The sequence below is a fragment of the Lasiosphaeria miniovina genome, assembly GCF_030549165.1.
Source record: "Lasiosphaeria miniovina strain SMH2392-1A chromosome Unknown B0T26scaffold_2, whole genome shotgun sequence".
NCBI classification, from domain to species: Eukaryota; Fungi; Ascomycota; class Sordariomycetes; order Sordariales; family Lasiosphaeriaceae; genus Lasiosphaeria; species Lasiosphaeria miniovina.
The window spans coordinates 763,613-780,198 of NW_026848221.1; the positions used below are offsets into that span (position 1 = coordinate 763,613).

A 16,586-nucleotide genomic window follows, 5' to 3' on the forward strand; every position below is an offset into this window, starting at 1 on the left:
GAAACTTGTTGCCACCCTGATCCTACACTCCGGGCCCGCTAAGAACGTGCAGTGCCTCGTTATCCATGGTTATCTTGCAGAATCAGGGAATTCCAAGCGCGCCGTGGACATTGCCCGCGCTCTCCGGGCTTTGAGTGAGCCTCTAGAATCGGGAAAAATGGATTCTTTCCACGACGTGGCTTGGCTCCGGTCACTATACTCAGGCACACAACTCCAAATTTCTCATTGGATCTTGGACCAAGCTCGTGGAAATGGGGCTGCTGGGCGCCCTCTCTATTACCCCGAACCTGAACGCTCTTTGGCTGGCAGGATCCGGTTATGTATATTCGAAGTTGGTACGTTCTGCCATTGCCATGAATCGCGTCACCACACGTCCCGCGGAAATTGGAGCCACAGCCACCACATTGGCTTCAGGCTCCCGTCCGTGCCCGCAACTAAAGACTATGAGAATGGACTTGGGAATTGGGTCTGATTTTGCACGCCTTGCTGGGAGCCACAGCCCACTCAAGCTTGGCCGAGTCAACCACTTGTCGCTGCTGATTCCCGGCCATCCCTACAGTCACAGCTTCGCCTTTGACCGAGAGAGCCTAGCCAGCCTCAAGACCATCACCCTTACAGCTTCGAGACTGGTTCACCTGTCGGGCGACTATCATTGGCGCCTCTCCTGGCTTCGCTGCCTTTGCGATCAACGCAAGTTACGAAAGCTATGCTACTCGCATTCCGATCTTCACCTAACCATTCTTGATCATGCCGAACGCAAGCGCAACTGGGACATAGTCCTGCTCTCAAATGCAAGCACGCTCGAGCACCTCGAGCTATCAGGCGATGTTGCTGCCGACACGCGGCTCTTTTCAGAGGCCACCCCGAGCCCCAAAGGGCTGCTCCTGCCCAAGGGCCGATTCAACAGCCTGCCGCGCCTGAAACGGCTCAGATACCTCGAGATGCCCATCCACCTGGTCTTCGGCGACAAGCCGCCTCCCCACATCAATCTGCCGCTCCGCCTCGTCAAGTTGTGTCTCTTTGAAGAGAGAGGACCGAAAGCCAGAGACCGCGATTTACCTCTCGCCCTTCAGAACTTTGCGTACCCCGTTCTCTAGGGCGATGCTGCAACTGAGCTCGAGCGCCTCCGGCCGCTTGCCAGCGAGTGCCCTCGGTTCCCATTTCTGCGCCACGTCGAGGTAAGACTCGACCGCCCTCCTCAATCAATGGAAGAGGTCTCGGCGCATGTGGCTGAGCTGCACGCCGCTTTCGCCGAAGTTGGAGTCGAGTTTGCGTGCGTCTCTGCTGCAGTGCAGCCCTGGCGCGGGAAGTCGCCCATTACGGGCCCCTATCCGGTTCTCCGTTGTGAATTTTAGTTAGGTACATATCAGGGACCCGTCGCCTCCCTTTGAGAAAGCCTTGAGGGCGAACCGCGGAGAACTAAGACTCGGGCGTCTGACACGCCCCATGCCAATACTTATTCAAGAGTCCAACACTCAACAGCGGCACTCACATATCAGTAAATAGGGCAGCGGTTTGTCTGCGTCTAATCAGGTTGTCTATAGATAAGTACAGAGGTAGGTCTCAGTACTGTCGTTTTCACCATGAACGCAGTGATTTTCACACATTGTGCAGCAGTCTGTGTTTATCTAATTTCTCTACAGACTCGTCAGTTACATAGCTAGCCCCAACAGCTCACCCGGTACAGTCAACAGAACCCCGGAAGGCGCGCGGCCATGACCGGGTCGGCACACGTGGTGGCGAGAGCGAGGTCAAGCTGCCTGCGGGACAGGTCTGTCTGCTCGACGGCGTACTTGAGCGACAGCACGCCGCAGACGCAGCCGACGAACGTCAGCACCAGCACGACGACGCCGGCCAGCCAGAAGGCGGCCAGCTCGAGCGCGTTGCGCTTCTTGCGGTCTGGCCGCAGGAACTGCTGCAGCCCGCGCTGCGGCTCGTCCAGCACCCGCGCCAGCCGCGCCACCTCGCCGCCCCAGACCCCGTACCGCGCCAGCGCCAGCGTCCGCCCCCGCCCGCAGTACCCCAGCCCGTAGAAGGGCGCAACCATGCCGGCCGTGCGCAGCAGCCCGCGCGTGGCCTCGTCGAACGCCGGGAACAGCAGGTTCCACGTGTCGACCAGCTCCTCGAGCACGTCGGCCGGGATGGGCGAGCTGCTGTTGTTACCGTTCTGAGCTTGATGCTGGTACCTCAGGCTGTTCCACGCCCACAGCTTGTGCTTGAACACCTTGAGCACCCGCCCGTTCAGCACCAGGTGCTCGCCCAGGTTGCTCGTCCACAACACGTGGATCCCGTGGTGTGCGGCTAGGTACGCCGCCGTCAGCGCCGCGTCGATGGGTTCGTCGTCGCCGTCTGGCTCGGCAGCGGTGGTGGTGTTCTTGTTAGGTGCCGCGGGCCGGCGGTTGTCAAAGTGCTGCTTGATGACGGCGGTCAGGGGCGCGGCGTCGTCGTCCCAGATCAGCGCGTCGGGCGGGCTGCGGTGGCGCGGCCGCTGCAGCTGCACGTCGAGCATGGTCCACAGCCGCAGGATGGTCTCGACGGCTTGCGCGGCGGTGGAGTCGGACGGCGGCGCCGCATAGTGGCTTTTGACGGCCGCCTCGACGTCGCTCCTCCGCGCGTCTTTGAGCCCCGCCACGGCGACAATGGCCTGCCGCGCCCGCTTGGGCTCCAGCGACGCCCGCGTTTCGAGATCGGCTATGCCGTCGCGCAGGTGCTCGAGGACGTGCCGGTACTGGCCCGGCTCAAAGTCTGTCTCGGGCAGCTGCGGCCAAAGACACTTTGCCAGCGCGACTTGGTCGTCGAGGTCTGACGCCTGGCGGCGCAATGTCGCCCATCTGCGTGACATCTTGGCTTTGTTCGGGGAGTGTGTTTTCTTCCTTTTCTTCTTTTCCTCCCTTAGTTATCACGGCGTTCTTGGAGTTTGGAGTTGATGTCTGTCTGGCCCAGAACCGAAAATGGGAAGGACCCCGTGCGCGGGCTAGCTGCTGGGCGCTAGCGATCGATAAATTCCATTTTCCCTTAACAGCCTCAGAGCCTTGCCGTGGGAGCCAATGAAGGTCCGGTGGCGGCGAGCTGAGACGCTCCGCCACAGCCTATTTATGCCAAGGCACTCTCGGTTCCCTGTTTGGACGCGCCAGGACCCCAATTCCCTTTGCGCATCCCCAATTTCCCGATCCTTTTCTGGGGCTCATCGTTTTCGACGCGACTCCAACCATTTGTGCAGAGTCGCGAGAGTCATGTTTTGTTGACCATGTCGGGCATATGATGACAAGACTCTCGCCAATGTCTAGGTCTAGAACTAGATGCTGCAACGCGCACCAGCTGCTTGCCTAATGAGCGAAACAACGCTTCAAAAACCGGGCAACTGGCTCCAGACCATCCTGCGGAAGGCCACAGCAAGAAAACCAGCCAAGGGAGAGGTTGCTGTTGACGACGAGGTTTCGGGCATCCGACTCAATCGCAAGGAGGCGTTGCAGTCGCTCGACGAGCTTCCAGCCCCCCGGCAAGATGTCAACTCGGGCCCCGTCAGGTTCCAGGAGGGCCCCTTCCCGGTATCGTCTCCCAGAATCTACAACATTGAGCGTAATGTCTTTGTCGCGAGGGACGACCAGGTCCCCGTGCCGCGCGAGGCAAAGGAGATATGGGAGCGCGACATCAAATTCAGGCTCGAGCAGGACTTGCAAGAGGTCAAGAACAAGGTCGAGCGCACCGTTGTCCTCGGCTCACGCCTACCAAAACACATGATCCTCGAGCTCAAGCCCTTCATCCGCATGTCGGGCGAAGCGACCGGCGGCGCAACCGGCCAGGTGACTCTGGCGCCGACCATCTGGATCCGCTGCTCGAAAAAGAACCAGCGCCTAGTTAAGAAGGCCCTGCGCGACGACTGTCTCAAGTGGACACGGACCACTCCGTTTGGCAGCGTCAAGGTCGCCGATGCCGCGAGATTGCTCGCCATGACACCAGAGCCCGCCACTGCGGACGGCAACGAGTTCATCTTCAGCAACGGCGTCGGCTTCTTGCCCGGCCTGAGGCTCTACTACCATGTCCAAGAAGACATGGCCGACACAACATCAGCCAACGGCCTCACCTGTCGGGCGTCTGTGGTAGGCCACGACAGCACCATCTGGACTCAAAAGTATTCCACTGTCGGAGGCGTCGTATACGTCGATGGCGTCAAATACGCAGTCACGACAGCCCACGGCGTCGTGAACTGGGACCCTCAAAACCCCCACTACGCAAATTCCGACGTTGACGACGAGTCTGAGCTGGCCTTGGGCTCAGAGGACGACATCTCGGACAGCGAATCCGAAGACTACAGCTGCTACGAGGTATTCCGGCTCAAGCCCTTGCTTGCAGCGCAAAAGGACTCGAAAAGCAACGCGAAATGGGTGCCGGCCGAAATAGGGCCGGCCATGAAGTTTCTCGACGTCAAGTTCCTTACCCGCGATGTCGTGTACGACGGCTCATCAGAGACCGAGTTTGTCACATCCGTGGACCCGTCGTCGATGTCTGACTTTGCTCTCATCAAGCTCGACGAAACCAACAGCACTAGAACCAACAGATACAGCCGAGGTGTTGGGTCTGATGTCTCCATCACCGCCTTTGCAGACACCAAGGATCTGCTGCCCGGGGAGGTCAAGATAATTCTTGGCCCCAGCGAAATAGTAAACGGAGCACTCCTCCCCGAGGAAGGGTGTCTCAGCATCGCCACAAGCAATCTAAACACCCGAATCATAGGTCTAGACCAACCCCTTGGTGAGTTTACCCCGGCTTCCCGCTCCTGAGCCAAGTTGAGTCCAGACTGAAAAATCAACAACAGCGCTGGGGTCGTCTGGTGCCTGGGTCGTGCGTGGCGACACGCTAGTCGGCATGATTGTGGCAGGCAATGAGAACGAGCCGATCACCCACATGATTCCCGCCGCCGACCTGATTAACTCGATCCAGATCTCGCTTGGAGGCGCTGACATCAGCCTGTCTCCGCCATCTCCTGAGACCACCATTCCCATTGCCTCTGCGGCCGTCCCCAGTGGCAGCTTCATAGATCCGATTAACTTTGAATCTGCCACCATTCGGACGCATAAGGTTGGGTTTTGGTCAGGCGCCCTCAACCCGCCTTCTCGCGTTTCCAAAACCCAACCTTATACGTCCGAATGGTGGCAGACGGGACCCGTCGACAGCTACGCCGTGCCTGAAGGCTCGGCGGAGAGCACTCCCTTTCCGCAAACACTGACCGAAACCTCGCCCAGCAACGAGACCACGCCGGCAACAACTGCAGGCCTCAGCGTCATGTCGTCACCGAAACCGTCGCTAGCCAGTCCCGTGCTAGTGGACATCCCAGAGGCGATAACAGAGCTCCCAGCCGAGCCTACGGTGTCAGAGCGTCCGCATACAACCGTCTTGGAACGAATAGCGGTAGAACAGCTTGTGGAACCAGAAGTCGTCGTGGAACAAATGGTAGCAGTTTCTCCGGTACAAGGAGTAAAAAAACCAACAGGCTCGCCTCCCTCTCCGGAACCGCCCTCCCGCCGTCGCGCCCGCGATCTCTTCCGCCTGCCGACAAGAAGACAAGAAACGGCTCACGATATGGACATCGATCAAGTCAGCGTCTATGAATCGCCCACCGGCTCGAACGCTGTCCGCACCGGCCGCAGCCGCCGCGATCTCTTCCGCCTCCCGAGAAGGATGGCTCTCGACGACGACATCGAAAGCGGCGGCCCTAGCGAATTGCCAGTTAGCAGCACCTCATTCCCCACCCGTGTCTTCAGCCGCCGCAGAACCCCCCCGTCGCCAATGACGGTCTCCAACATAGTTCTCGACGTCGCCAACGACAACGACCTCGACGGTGGCGGCCCCAGCGAACTGCGAGCAGATCTCCACGCACTGCCGCTCGGCCCAGACGCTACCACAAGCGAACTGCAAGGCCAGTACGACTTTGTCCACGACATTCCCCCACAGGAACCACCCGAGTCCCATTCGCGCTCTCGCGCGAGCCGCATGCTGCCCTTCCGCGTCAAGCGGGCGCCGGAGTTGTTTCCGAGTGGCGGGCCGCCCGTCGACTTGGCCGGCCCTTCGTCCGCGGGCATCAACCCGGATTTTGCCGAGGGTGGCTGGAATAGCAATCCTGGTGGCTCGGGGGCGCCGGGGAACAGTGTGAAGGACGGTGGCGAGTTTCTTGGGCTCCCTGAGGGTGTGTTGGTTTTTCTTTTTCTTTTCTTTATGAACCCATCCCACTGACGCTACACTCTCCCATACAGACCAGAAACTCGGCCCCTATTCCACCGGCCTGCTCATAATCAACAGCATGGTCGGCACGGGCATCTTCACGACGCCGGCGCAGATCATCGCAAGCACAAACAGCGTCGGCGCCGCGCTACTCCTTTGGGCCCTGGGCGGGATTGTGACGCTTGGTAAGTTGCTCAGTAGGGTCTGCTTCCTTCTTCCGAGTTGGTGACTGATGCTGTAACCTCTTAGCTGGTCTTTATGTCTTCATCGAGCTCGGAACCGCGCTGCCTAGATCAGGCGGCCCGCTAGTCTATGTGAGAACAGCGACCCCTATCTCCGTATGTTATGTCCCTGGCTAACCATGCTTCAAGCTGCCCCGGATATTCCGTCGGCCGCGGTATCTCGCGACGTGCATATTTGCCGTTCAGTTCGTGCTGTTCGCGACGTCTGCGTCGTCGGCCGTTAGCTTCGCCGCCAACATTCTACAGGCCGGATCGATAGATAGGTCCGGCAGCTACGCTAGCAACGGGCTCGCGGTCGCCATCGTCACGGCCGTCTGTCTCATCCACGCCTTTCTTCCCAGTCACGGTGTCGAGCTGTCCAACATCCTCGGCGTCGTCAAGCTGGGCTTTCTCGTAGCCATCTCCGTCACGGGCTTCGTGGCGCTCGGTGGCCGATCAAATACACCCCCGCCGGGAAACTTCATCGTCTTTGACGGCTCCGGCACTGTCGAGGTGGCGGACGCGCTCCAGGGAACGCCCGGGTCGGCCGCGGGTTTTGCCGTGGCCCTCCTCCACATACTTTATTCGTTCTTCGGGTGGCAGAACGCAAACTATGTGCTCGGCGAGGTCAGGCGTCCCAAAAGGACGCTCTTCAAAGCCGTCCCAATTACAGTGGGCATAGTCGTTGTCCTTTACATGTTGATCAATGTGGCCTATGTGAGTGCTGGCTGCCTCGTTGCTCATGTGCCATTGCTGACTAGTACGCTACTCGCAGTTTGCCGCCTTGTCCAAGAACGACATCGCCCTCACCGGAATTGACCAGCGCAGCGTTGCCGCCGCCTTCTTCGAAGCTGTCGTCGGCAACGGCAGCTTTGTGCAGATTGGCGTGCCCATCCTGCTTGCCACGTCGGCACTGGGAAATGTCTTTGCGCAGGTCTTCGCCATGGCACGCGTCAAGCAGGAGATTGCCAAGGAGGGCTTGCTGCCGTGGTCGCTCTTCTGGGCCCGCGAAGAGCTATTTCCGGCCACCTTCTGGGCCGTGCCCCGGCGCTGGGTCGATAGATTGGCCTTCTTATTCAGAAATTGGACGACACGGCCATCGCCTACCAGAGCCATTTTGCTCCACTGGATCATCACTGTTGTCGTCATCCTGGCGTCGACAGCGGCCGACGGCGCCCGGTATGTCTCTGTCACCTTCTTCTACGCCGAGAGCTGGGTGAGCCTGTTCCTCGCCGCGGGGCTACTGTCCAGGTTCCGGCATCGCAACATCGAGTGGCTGCTGGACCCTGTAACCGAGAAGTCAGTTTTCTACAAAGCGCCGACCCTCGTCGTCGTCTTCTGGGCGCTATCGCTGGTGTTCGCCGTGTCGGCCTACTTCGTCCCGTTCCGCCAGTTCCCGACGTCGGCCATCCCGTGGTATGTGGTGCCCACAGTCGGCACGGGCCTGCTGCTCGTCGGCGCCACCTACTGGCTGCTGTGGGCCACGGTGCGGAACCGCTTTGGGTTCTATGTCCGCGACCGGACACTGAATCACGAAGGAGTTGTGGTTACCGAGCACATTGTAAGTCCTGCCCTCTGATTGATCCAGGCCGTCCATAATAGCGGCTAACAGGGAGCCACTGCAGCGTATTGAAAAGCCACCTGAGCGTGTTGAAATGATACACAGCGTTGGCAGGATCAGGAGAGGGTACGAGATTTGGACGTCATTGTAGACCAAACACAACAGGATGAATGGAATGAATCGATGAACTAGGAAGAGGAAGAAGAAAAGAAGCCAAGGCTAGTGAGGGTGTAGGTATTTGCCTGTGGGTGCACGTGAGTGTTCCACATAGCGTGAACCTTGCCTAATTACGGTAGCCCGCAATTATCACGGATACGCTCCCTGTTTTTGATGAGCTCGAGGACAGCAAGTGGCAAAGAAACCGTTTGTTCTTGATGCCATTGGATTGGATATCAACTACCTCGGACGTGTTGTTGCCGACAACGGGGAGGCTTCTGGAGATTTGCAACCGTCGTCCTCAATTCAAGTGTGTATGAGCCAGCCAGGATCTCTAGACCTAATCGTTACCTAATTATTTACCAATAGTTACAGGGCCAAGTCGAGTCCTGTCCTTGCTCACCACGTGTCCTGCATGCAATGCGAGGGACAGACGTAAATCCGAGAAGCCGGCTCCGCCACCGGCTGCACCTATCTCCAGGCTCAAGTCTTCCCTCTAACGGCATGCAGCTACACATGATGATAGAGAGGCAAACAGGGGTTCGATCTAACATTAGAAGCAGGAGAGATTCGTCACTTGACCAATCCCATCTTGGCAAACGATCAGCAATTTGGCCCCGATTCAGCGTGACAAGGCATGGCAGAGTGTTCGGCCGAATGAAGCTGCGCTGCACACGGTACCTCATCAGTGATGAATAATTTTTCAGTTTCTCGACACATTCGTTGCCATAAACATATTTTTGAATTACTCACCAGGTGAATTAGAGCCTGCCTCCGCTCGGGTTATTGAGTCTCTGTTCAATATGATCATTCGCTAATTATTGTCTGCCAATTAATAAACACTTGCCCGAAGCAAACAGGCTCTGAAATGAGCCATTGCATCTGTGAGAAATAGTAATTACGTTGAACGGAATCCCGACGATATCAACAAACGGCCAGGAAGCCGAAGGTTTCCGAGGTGCATCGGTTGAATCGACGTGTGGTCATGGAAAAGAAAAAGGAGAGTGAGCCAAAAAAGGAGATGTCAAAATTCAAGTTTTCGCCGATGACGATCCTCACGCCCAATCTCGCTGTGTTCATATTCTTGGTCAAATAAGGTCAGTGCGGTGTTGAGGTGCACGTTTCTGCGGTTTCACTCATAAGCAGCAACAAAACGAGAGCCTCAGAAAAAAAGAACAATTTGCATGAAACAAACAAAGGAAATCATTTCCGACGCTGCCGAGGCGCGCGTCTGTGCCGTATTGATCTGAACAAGCAGCTTACACATCCTGGTTCCCGGTTTAGGAAATTTATTTTCCCCTTTCGACTTATTTTGCTTCTGACGGCCTCAATTTGCCTCCGGCGGTGCACTCGTCCTTCCCTCGTACGAGCAAACAATGCAAGCAAGCGAGCGAGCCCGCACAAACAGCAAGTAAGCCTCGGACTCCGTTAAGCGCGATGTTGCCGCCCCCAAGGGCATCCCACAGTCGCATTCTTCTTTTCGACTCCCCCCCCCAATGGCAACGCGCCATGTCATGCGCGAGCGTGAGCGTGTGGGTGGGGTGCAAGGGCAAGGCAAATAACAATAAAGCTGACAGGCAGGGCGATCCTGTCTCACTCAGTCTCACACCGCACCCGAACGCCATTGTCTCACTGCGGTCAAAAAAGGCGTTGTTCAACCGCTGCCAACAAGTTTTGGCGCTGTCATACGCGACATGGCCCGCGGTCGAACCCGTCAACCCGTAATCAAGCAGGGTCGAATAGCAAGACTTTCCAACTTTTTAGCGAACAATTACTGGACGGTGGCGTTATGCGAGCCCGGGCCGTTGGGCGCTGGCGCGGGACTTTTATTCCCAATATCAGGCATGACGGCGGCGCAGCGGATTACGGATTACGGGATACGGATACGCTAGCAAGAACCGGGGAAGGAAATGAGGCACAGCCCTGCCAAGCACAATACCAAGCACAATAGGCATGAGTGGAAAGGGAAGGTAAAGGGGTTTGTTGTGGGGATTTTGGTAGGGTAACAAAAACAGCCAAGCCTCCCTCCCAGCATCCAATGTCAGATGGCTTCGACGCTACCAGTAAGCGCTCCCGTAAGATTGCCGACAAAAAAAAAAAAAAACAAGAAAAGAAAAGAAAAGAGAGAGCATGCACACTGCACAGAACATTCACACGACAAGCCGTCGGCAAGGAAAGCTTACTCGGTTCTTCGAGATCCTGGCCTAGCCCCCAGCCAGCCCAGCCCCTCGCTGAGGCTGGCAGACAGCTGATATCACCCCCTGCCAAGTGCGTCCATCCGCGGGTCGCTCAGGCAGGGTGGGTGGTAATCCAAGTTCGATACCACCCAGAACAAAACCAACACGTGCACACTGTAGCATGCTGCTTACCCACGACTTGACGTGGTAATGGGAATGAGCAGAGCCCCAGCGCGCTTGTCTGTCTGTCTGCCTGCGAGCTCGCTCACCACCGCACACAGCACAGCAGAGCACACTACACTACACTACAGCACAGCACACTACACTACACCACACCACACCACAGAATACCACACCACAGAATACCACACCACAGAATACCACACCACACCACACCGCACCACAGCAAACACGGCCCTCTCCCATAGGCCGCATCCCAGGCGACCGTCCCCGCCAGCCTCCAGGTCCGCACTCCCCGCTCGAGGATCCAGGCAGCTGGGTAAGCGGCCGCCCCAACCTCTCCCTAGGGGGGCTCATCTCGGGCAGAGCTACAACACACCAGCCTCATCACCAGCACCACCACCACCAGGCCTGGCCTGGCCTGCTCTGCTCTGCTCTGCGCTGCGCTGCGTAACGACGCATTGCCGTTTACGGCTAATATTAAGGCCGACCCTGTTCTGGTAGAGGCCGACACCAACGGCCCCCCCAGCCAAGGTCAGCAGCAGCATGTTTGTTTGCGCGCGTCCATCATCACCCTGGCAAAAAGTAGGGTTGGGGTCGGCCTCTGCCAGAACCAAGGCGTGTTTTTGATAGGGTCGGCCCTTAAATTTGGTGGTGAGAAGAGGAGCTGCGGCCGGGCTGCAGGATTGTAATAATGTGCTGTGCTTGTGCTGTGCTTAGCGTTCCGATCGGGACTCCTGGGGGACTGCAGTCCAGTCTGCCTGCCTGCCACCCCACCGGCGATCACGGCCGAGTGAGACGTCGGGCTTATAAGACAACAGCAAGCGGCTGCACCGACCGACCGACCGACGGCTCTGCCTGTCTCGTGTCTCGCAGTTTCTGACTGTTTGTTGTTGTTGTTGCTGTTGCTGTTGTTGTTGTTGTTGTCGTTGTCGTTATATCAGAGACCCTCGGTGCTGTTTCTGGCACCTCGGGACAACACAACGACACGCTCTCGCTGGCTCGCTTTCCTTTCCTTCCTTCATCTCCGTTTTGTTTCCTTTCGGCTGCAGACAAGTCAAGAATAACCAGCCATGTGGGGCCTACTCCGGGGTGCGCAGCTGTCGCTGGCTGTGGCCGCCCTCGCCGCACTTCTGCCGCACTCGCTGGCGTCTGCTGTGCCGGCCCGCGGGCTGGACTGGGGCAAGAAACCCAAGCACTTCGACCTGACCTTGACATGGCAGAACTACTCGCCCAACGGCCAGACGCGGAAGATGATCCTCGTCAACGGCCAGTTCCCCGCCCCCGTCCTGGAGATAGATGAGGGCGACGACGTCGAGGTTGTCGTCTACAACAAGTTGCCCTTCAACACCACGGTGCACTTCCACGGCATGTGCAGCCCCGCCCAGCCCCAGACCGCAACGCAAGCTAACACGCAGCAGGCATCGAGCAGTACCTGACGCCCTGGTCCGACGGCGTCCCCGGCATCACGCAGCACCCGATCCAGCCGGGCAAGTCGTTCAATTACGCCTGGACAGCAAGCCAGTACGGCAGCTACTGGTACCACGCGCACCAACATGGTCAGCTCGACGATGGCCTGTATGGGCCCATCGTGATCCACCCCAAGAAGTCGCGGCCGGCGCCCTTCAGCCTCATCAGCAAGGACGCCAAAGCGCTGGACGCCATCCAGAAGGCCGCCGCCAGCCCCAAGCCGCTGATGCTGTCCGACTACCGCCACACCGTGTCCGACGACACCAACGCCATCCAGCAGGCGTCGGGCATCGAGCTGACGTGCCTCGACTCGATCCTGCTCAACGGCAAGGGCAACGTCAACTGCTGGTCGGCCCAGAAGATCGCGTCGCTGCTCGGCCCGGACCAGCTGGCCTTTCTGCAGCTGGCCAACGTGTCGAGCTTCTCGGTCAAGGGCTGCCTGCCGCCGCAGGTCTTTGCCGCCCTCACCCTGCCGGGCCAGCCGAAGCCCAACCTGGCCGCCATCCCGGCCGACATCTTCGACCAGTGCACGCCGACCAAGGGCAGCCACGAGGTCATCTCGGTGGTCAAGGAAACGTGCGACGACGACAAGTGGCTCGCGCTCGACGTCATCGGCGGCTTCGGCTTGCTGACCACGGCCGTGGCCGTCGACGGCCTACCCATGTACGTCTACGCCGTCGACGGCGAGTACATCCAGCCCCAGACCGTCGACGTGCTGGTCGTGGCCAACGGCGACCGCTTCTCCGTCCTCGTCCACCCCACCAAGCCCGGCGACTACCCCCTGCGCGTGGCGTCCCTCGCCGCCCCGCAGGTCATCTCGGCCAACGCGACCATCGCGTACCGCGAGGAGAAGTCGAAGGGCGTCATCGCGCCGCTGCCGAGCACCACGGTCAAGCCGCCCGCCTCCATCGACGATGCCGGCCGCCCCACGAGCGCCAACATCGTCTTCTTCAGCCAAGACACGCAGCGGCCCTTCTCGCCGCCCGAGCCCTTCTTCGCGGGGCCCGCCGACCAGACCTTCAAGCTGTCGCTGCGCATCGCGGGGCGCAGCTTCGACTGGGCGCTCAACGAGACGCAGTTCCCGGGGCCGGCCCAGGCCGACACGCCCACATCGCCCGTCGTGCTGTTCAAGCCCGACGCCAACCGCCACGACAACCTGACCATGTCGACGCGCAACAACACGTGGGTCGACCTGGTCTTCCTCAGCACCACCGTCCCCATGCCGCCGCACCCCATCCACAAGCACGGCAACAAGATGTGGCTGCTCGGCCAGGGGTCGGGGCCGTTCAAGTGGGCGACCGTCGCCGAGGCCGCCAAGGCGATCCCGCAGAGCTTCAACCTCGTCAACCCGCCGCGCAGGGACAGTTTCGTCACGCCGCCGGCGAACACGGATGTCGCGTGGATGGCCGTCCGCTACCATGTCACCAACCCCGGCGCCTGGCTAGTGCATTGCCACATCCAGAGCCACTTGATTGGCGGCATGGCCATGGTCATCCAGGACGGCGTGGATAAGTTCCCGCGCGTGCCGGCCGAGTATCTCAACTACCACTGACCACCGCCTGGTGGTAATTAATGGACACGCATTGTCCTAGACTTGATCTCTCTCTCCTTTGGAGTCGGCGCGGCGTTTTGGCAGCTTTCGGGGTACATATTTGATGCGGTATTTATTTGCGGTTTTGGAAAAGTTAAAAAAGAGAGAGTAATATTAAATAAGGAGGCGCCGACGACGGTGGCCGGGTGGGAAATTAGAAAAAGCGACTGCCTTCTGAAATGCATTTGATTCTAGATCACTCTCCTGCCAGCCTCGCCAGGACCCCTTAATGGACGGCAGGTGGTATCACCGTCGATGCGTTTACGTTGTCGTGACAACTGCGGAGCGAAATGAATAGTGAAACTGAGATTGCCTCAGGGGCGCCAAACAAGTCGACCCAAATCAACCCCTGACAGTAAAAGGAGATTGAAATCAGACTCAAACTGAGGAGAATGTGAGACAAGAAATCAAAAAAAAAACGGCGGATCACGCCTAAATCCTCCGGCTGCCCGCTCACTCACCTTCACAAATGCCCGTCGCTGGGCAAGCTGCCCTTGCTTAACCACCATCACCACCTTGCCTGCCTACTAATTGGTAATTACCCCACTCACTCACCCGGCGCTGACAGGCTGGGTACGGCTCGGCACGGGGAGGACATTAATTCAACGACAGACTGACTCCTGCAGGTACCGAGTGGAGCGGGACTTCCGGACGGGGGGGGGGGGCCGGGTATATCCAGAGGTGCGCCGCCATTGGCTGAGGGGAGACAACACGGCTGCTTTCGGCAACGCAGAGGACGCAGGCGCGGAAGAAAGCCCGTGGCTATATATCACAGCGAGCACTGGTCAATGAATTCTGCTTGCCAACGACACCACCCCCGCACGTCGGGCCGCGCCTTCGAGTTCGTCTCGGGCGGTAGGTCTGGGTGCCGCTGTGTTCCGGCTGTAATTAGCGACAAGTGAGTATTAGAGTGGGAGCGAGACGAGATGGGGTATGTAAAAGCGCTTACCTAGTTTCCGGCTGGGCGTGATCTAGTGACCGAGAAACGGAGTTTCCTTCTGCGAGACCTTGAGCACCAGCACCACCAAGACCACACAACCGCAAGACCACACAACCGCAAGACCACACAAACGCAAGACCGCACGCAACAATGCTCGCCTCTCTCACCGCGTGGCTCGCCCTCGGCACGAGCACCGCCCTGGCTGCCCCAGCCGCAGCAGCTACCCCAGCCGCCTGCTCGCGCGCGACACTGCAAGCGCACACCGAAACGTACCTCGCGGCACAAGCCGCCGGCAAGCCCGGCGGGCTGGTGGCGCTCGCTGCACCGGGGCTGGTCTACACCGAGGACGGGGTGGCGCGCAACATCCAGACAGGTGTGCTCGCGACGGCACTCCGCATCGACCACAACCGCAGCGTGCTGGACACGACGCTCTGCGCGACGTACAGCGAGCTGATCGTGACCGACGCGGCGCACCCGCGCGTCATCGGCACGCAGCTGCGCTTCGACGCCGCCGGCGCGCAGCTGCTAAAAGCCGAGTCGCTCGTCACGCAGCCCGGCGACTGGGGCTTCAACGCGTCGGGCACGCTGTACTTCGCGGCGCGCGAGGACGGCAAGTGGGCGCCGATCCCCGCCGCGGAGCAGGATTCTAGGGCGGTGATCCAGGCTGCGGCGGACGCGTATCTGGACCTGTTTAACAACCCGGCCGTGGTCGTGCCGTGGGGCACGCCGTGCGACCGCCTCGAGGGCAGTTTTTACACGGGCAACGGGTCGGCGACGGATAGTTGCGATGTGGGCGTGCCGACGGGCGTGGATATTCATGATCGGCGGTACGTTATTGACGAGACGGTGGGGACGGTTGACGTGCTGAATATGTTTGCGACGCGGCCGGATAGCCACGAGTTCCGTGTGGAGAAGGGCAAGATCCGGTTTGTGCACACGCTGACTATCATGCGCAATGTTACGGCTTGAGGATTTGAAGGATCGGATGGGGTGTTGTCGAATGTGGAATATCAAAATATGAGGACGATGGAAGTGTGTAAATAGGGGCGAGGGGGTCAAAATAATGAATTGATTTCGACTGTGTACTCTACTGGCCGTCCATTTGCTTTCAAAGATATCATTCCACCCAAACCTTCTCCCTGCTGCTGCTCTGCTTTCATTGCTAGTCTCCCAGTCCAAAACGTCAGACATCAGTTCTGTCACGTCGAAGCACACCAAAGTGTATACAGCGGTCTGCCGAGCGGCGGGTTGCCTCGTTTCTATCGGCTTCACAACCTCCAATAACTAGTACACGGCAGGTATCGGTTTCAAACTGTCCAATACTCCCTTATATGTGAGTTGCAATATTGCTGGTCTATTAGTGCCACGACGAGAAGTATCAACTGAGGGAGCCTCTCTATCTCTTCCTCTTTCTCTTTCTCTTCTTCACACCTTACCTTGGTCAAGGACAGGGAGCTCAAGAATCCCCTGCTTCATAGCAGAGAGCCTGCATTGCAGAGAGCCTGCATTGCATACCGCGGCGCGCTCTGCTATTACCAATTGTCCTTCGGGGCCGTTGTGGCCGTAATTTTTTATAATCCACCCAAACCTTCTCCCTCCTCCCTCCTGCTGAGCACGGTGTCTTTGGACTTTACTCAATATTGCAATCAGGCATGATATCTGCCTCTCAACCGACCTTGAGGCAATCAACTTCAAGGGCAAGCCGCAGTCCACTGGATAGCTGTGCAGCCTCTGCTCTGAGGACAGTGGGTTGAGAACCTCAGCCTTGAACGTCGTCGTTCTCACATCTCCTCACACCCAAAGAGAGAACACAAAACTACCACGAGTTATCCGTATATCCTCCCCGACTAATCTCGAGACAACAAGAAACTGCCCACGACCAAACTAGGTAGCCTTCAAGGAGCACGCAAGCAGCCCGACCAGAAAAAAATCCACCATGATATGCATCTCGACAGAACCCCGAACAGGCAAAGCCGGTCAGCTCTGCATATGACCTGGAACTAAGGCAGGGTAGTTATTCGCAAGGTCCCGTGTCCCGGGGCGCGCCCGAGAAACGCTAGCGATTCCGTGC

The 16,586-nt window shown here is 58.5% G+C and overlaps 6 protein-coding genes across 6 annotated transcripts; 5 read left to right on the forward strand and 1 right to left on the reverse strand.

The window, feature by feature from the left end:
- Positions 1–433: 433 nt before the first annotated feature.
- Positions 434–1,097, forward strand: B0T26DRAFT_868324 (uncharacterized protein; the record flags this gene model as incomplete). The annotated part of the gene is made up of 1 exon (XM_060447862.1): positions 434–1,097. Exon 1 carries the CDS (start codon positions 444–446, stop codon positions 1,095–1,097), a length of 654 nt encoding a protein of 217 aa, XP_060299782.1. The 5' UTR covers positions 434–443.
- A 590-nt stretch (positions 1,098–1,687) lies between these two features.
- B0T26DRAFT_671664 (uncharacterized protein) lies at positions 1,688–2,842 on the reverse strand (the record flags this gene model as incomplete). The annotated part of the gene is made up of 1 exon (XM_060439363.1): positions 1,688–2,842. One exon carries the CDS (start codon positions 2,840–2,842, stop codon positions 1,688–1,690), a length of 1,155 nt encoding a protein of 384 aa, XP_060299783.1.
- A 271-nt stretch (positions 2,843–3,113) lies between these two features.
- Positions 3,114–4,819, forward strand: B0T26DRAFT_108739 (uncharacterized protein). The gene has a single exon (XM_060433264.1). It carries the CDS (start codon positions 3,300–3,302, stop codon positions 4,779–4,781), a length of 1,482 nt encoding a protein of 493 aa, XP_060299784.1. The 5' UTR covers positions 3,114–3,299; the 3' UTR covers positions 4,782–4,819.
- A 1,307-nt stretch (positions 4,820–6,126) lies between these two features.
- Positions 6,127–8,334, forward strand: B0T26DRAFT_108753 (amino acid/polyamine transporter I). The gene is made up of 6 exons (XM_060433265.1): positions 6,127–6,184; positions 6,252–6,404; positions 6,469–6,533; positions 6,591–7,157; positions 7,216–8,001; positions 8,066–8,334. The coding sequence occupies exons 2-6, from the start codon at positions 6,299–6,301 to the stop codon at positions 8,150–8,152; spliced, it is 1,611 nt and encodes a 536-aa protein (XP_060299785.1). The 5' UTR covers positions 6,127–6,184; positions 6,252–6,298; the 3' UTR covers positions 8,153–8,334.
- Positions 8,335–11,587: 3,253 nt separating this feature from the next.
- Positions 11,588–13,536, forward strand: B0T26DRAFT_737770 (multicopper oxidase-domain-containing protein; the record flags this gene model as incomplete). The annotated part of the gene is made up of 2 exons (XM_060443502.1): positions 11,588–11,882; positions 11,936–13,536. 2 exons carry the CDS (start codon positions 11,588–11,590, stop codon positions 13,534–13,536), a joined length of 1,896 nt encoding a protein of 631 aa, XP_060299786.1.
- Positions 13,537–14,600: 1,064 nt separating this feature from the next.
- On the forward strand, positions 14,601–15,599 carry B0T26DRAFT_692320 (uncharacterized protein). Its single transcript, XM_060441161.1, has one exon. It carries the CDS (start codon positions 14,666–14,668, stop codon positions 15,482–15,484), a length of 819 nt encoding a protein of 272 aa, XP_060299787.1. The 5' UTR covers positions 14,601–14,665; the 3' UTR covers positions 15,485–15,599.
- The last annotated feature ends 987 nt before the right edge of the window (positions 15,600–16,586 follow it).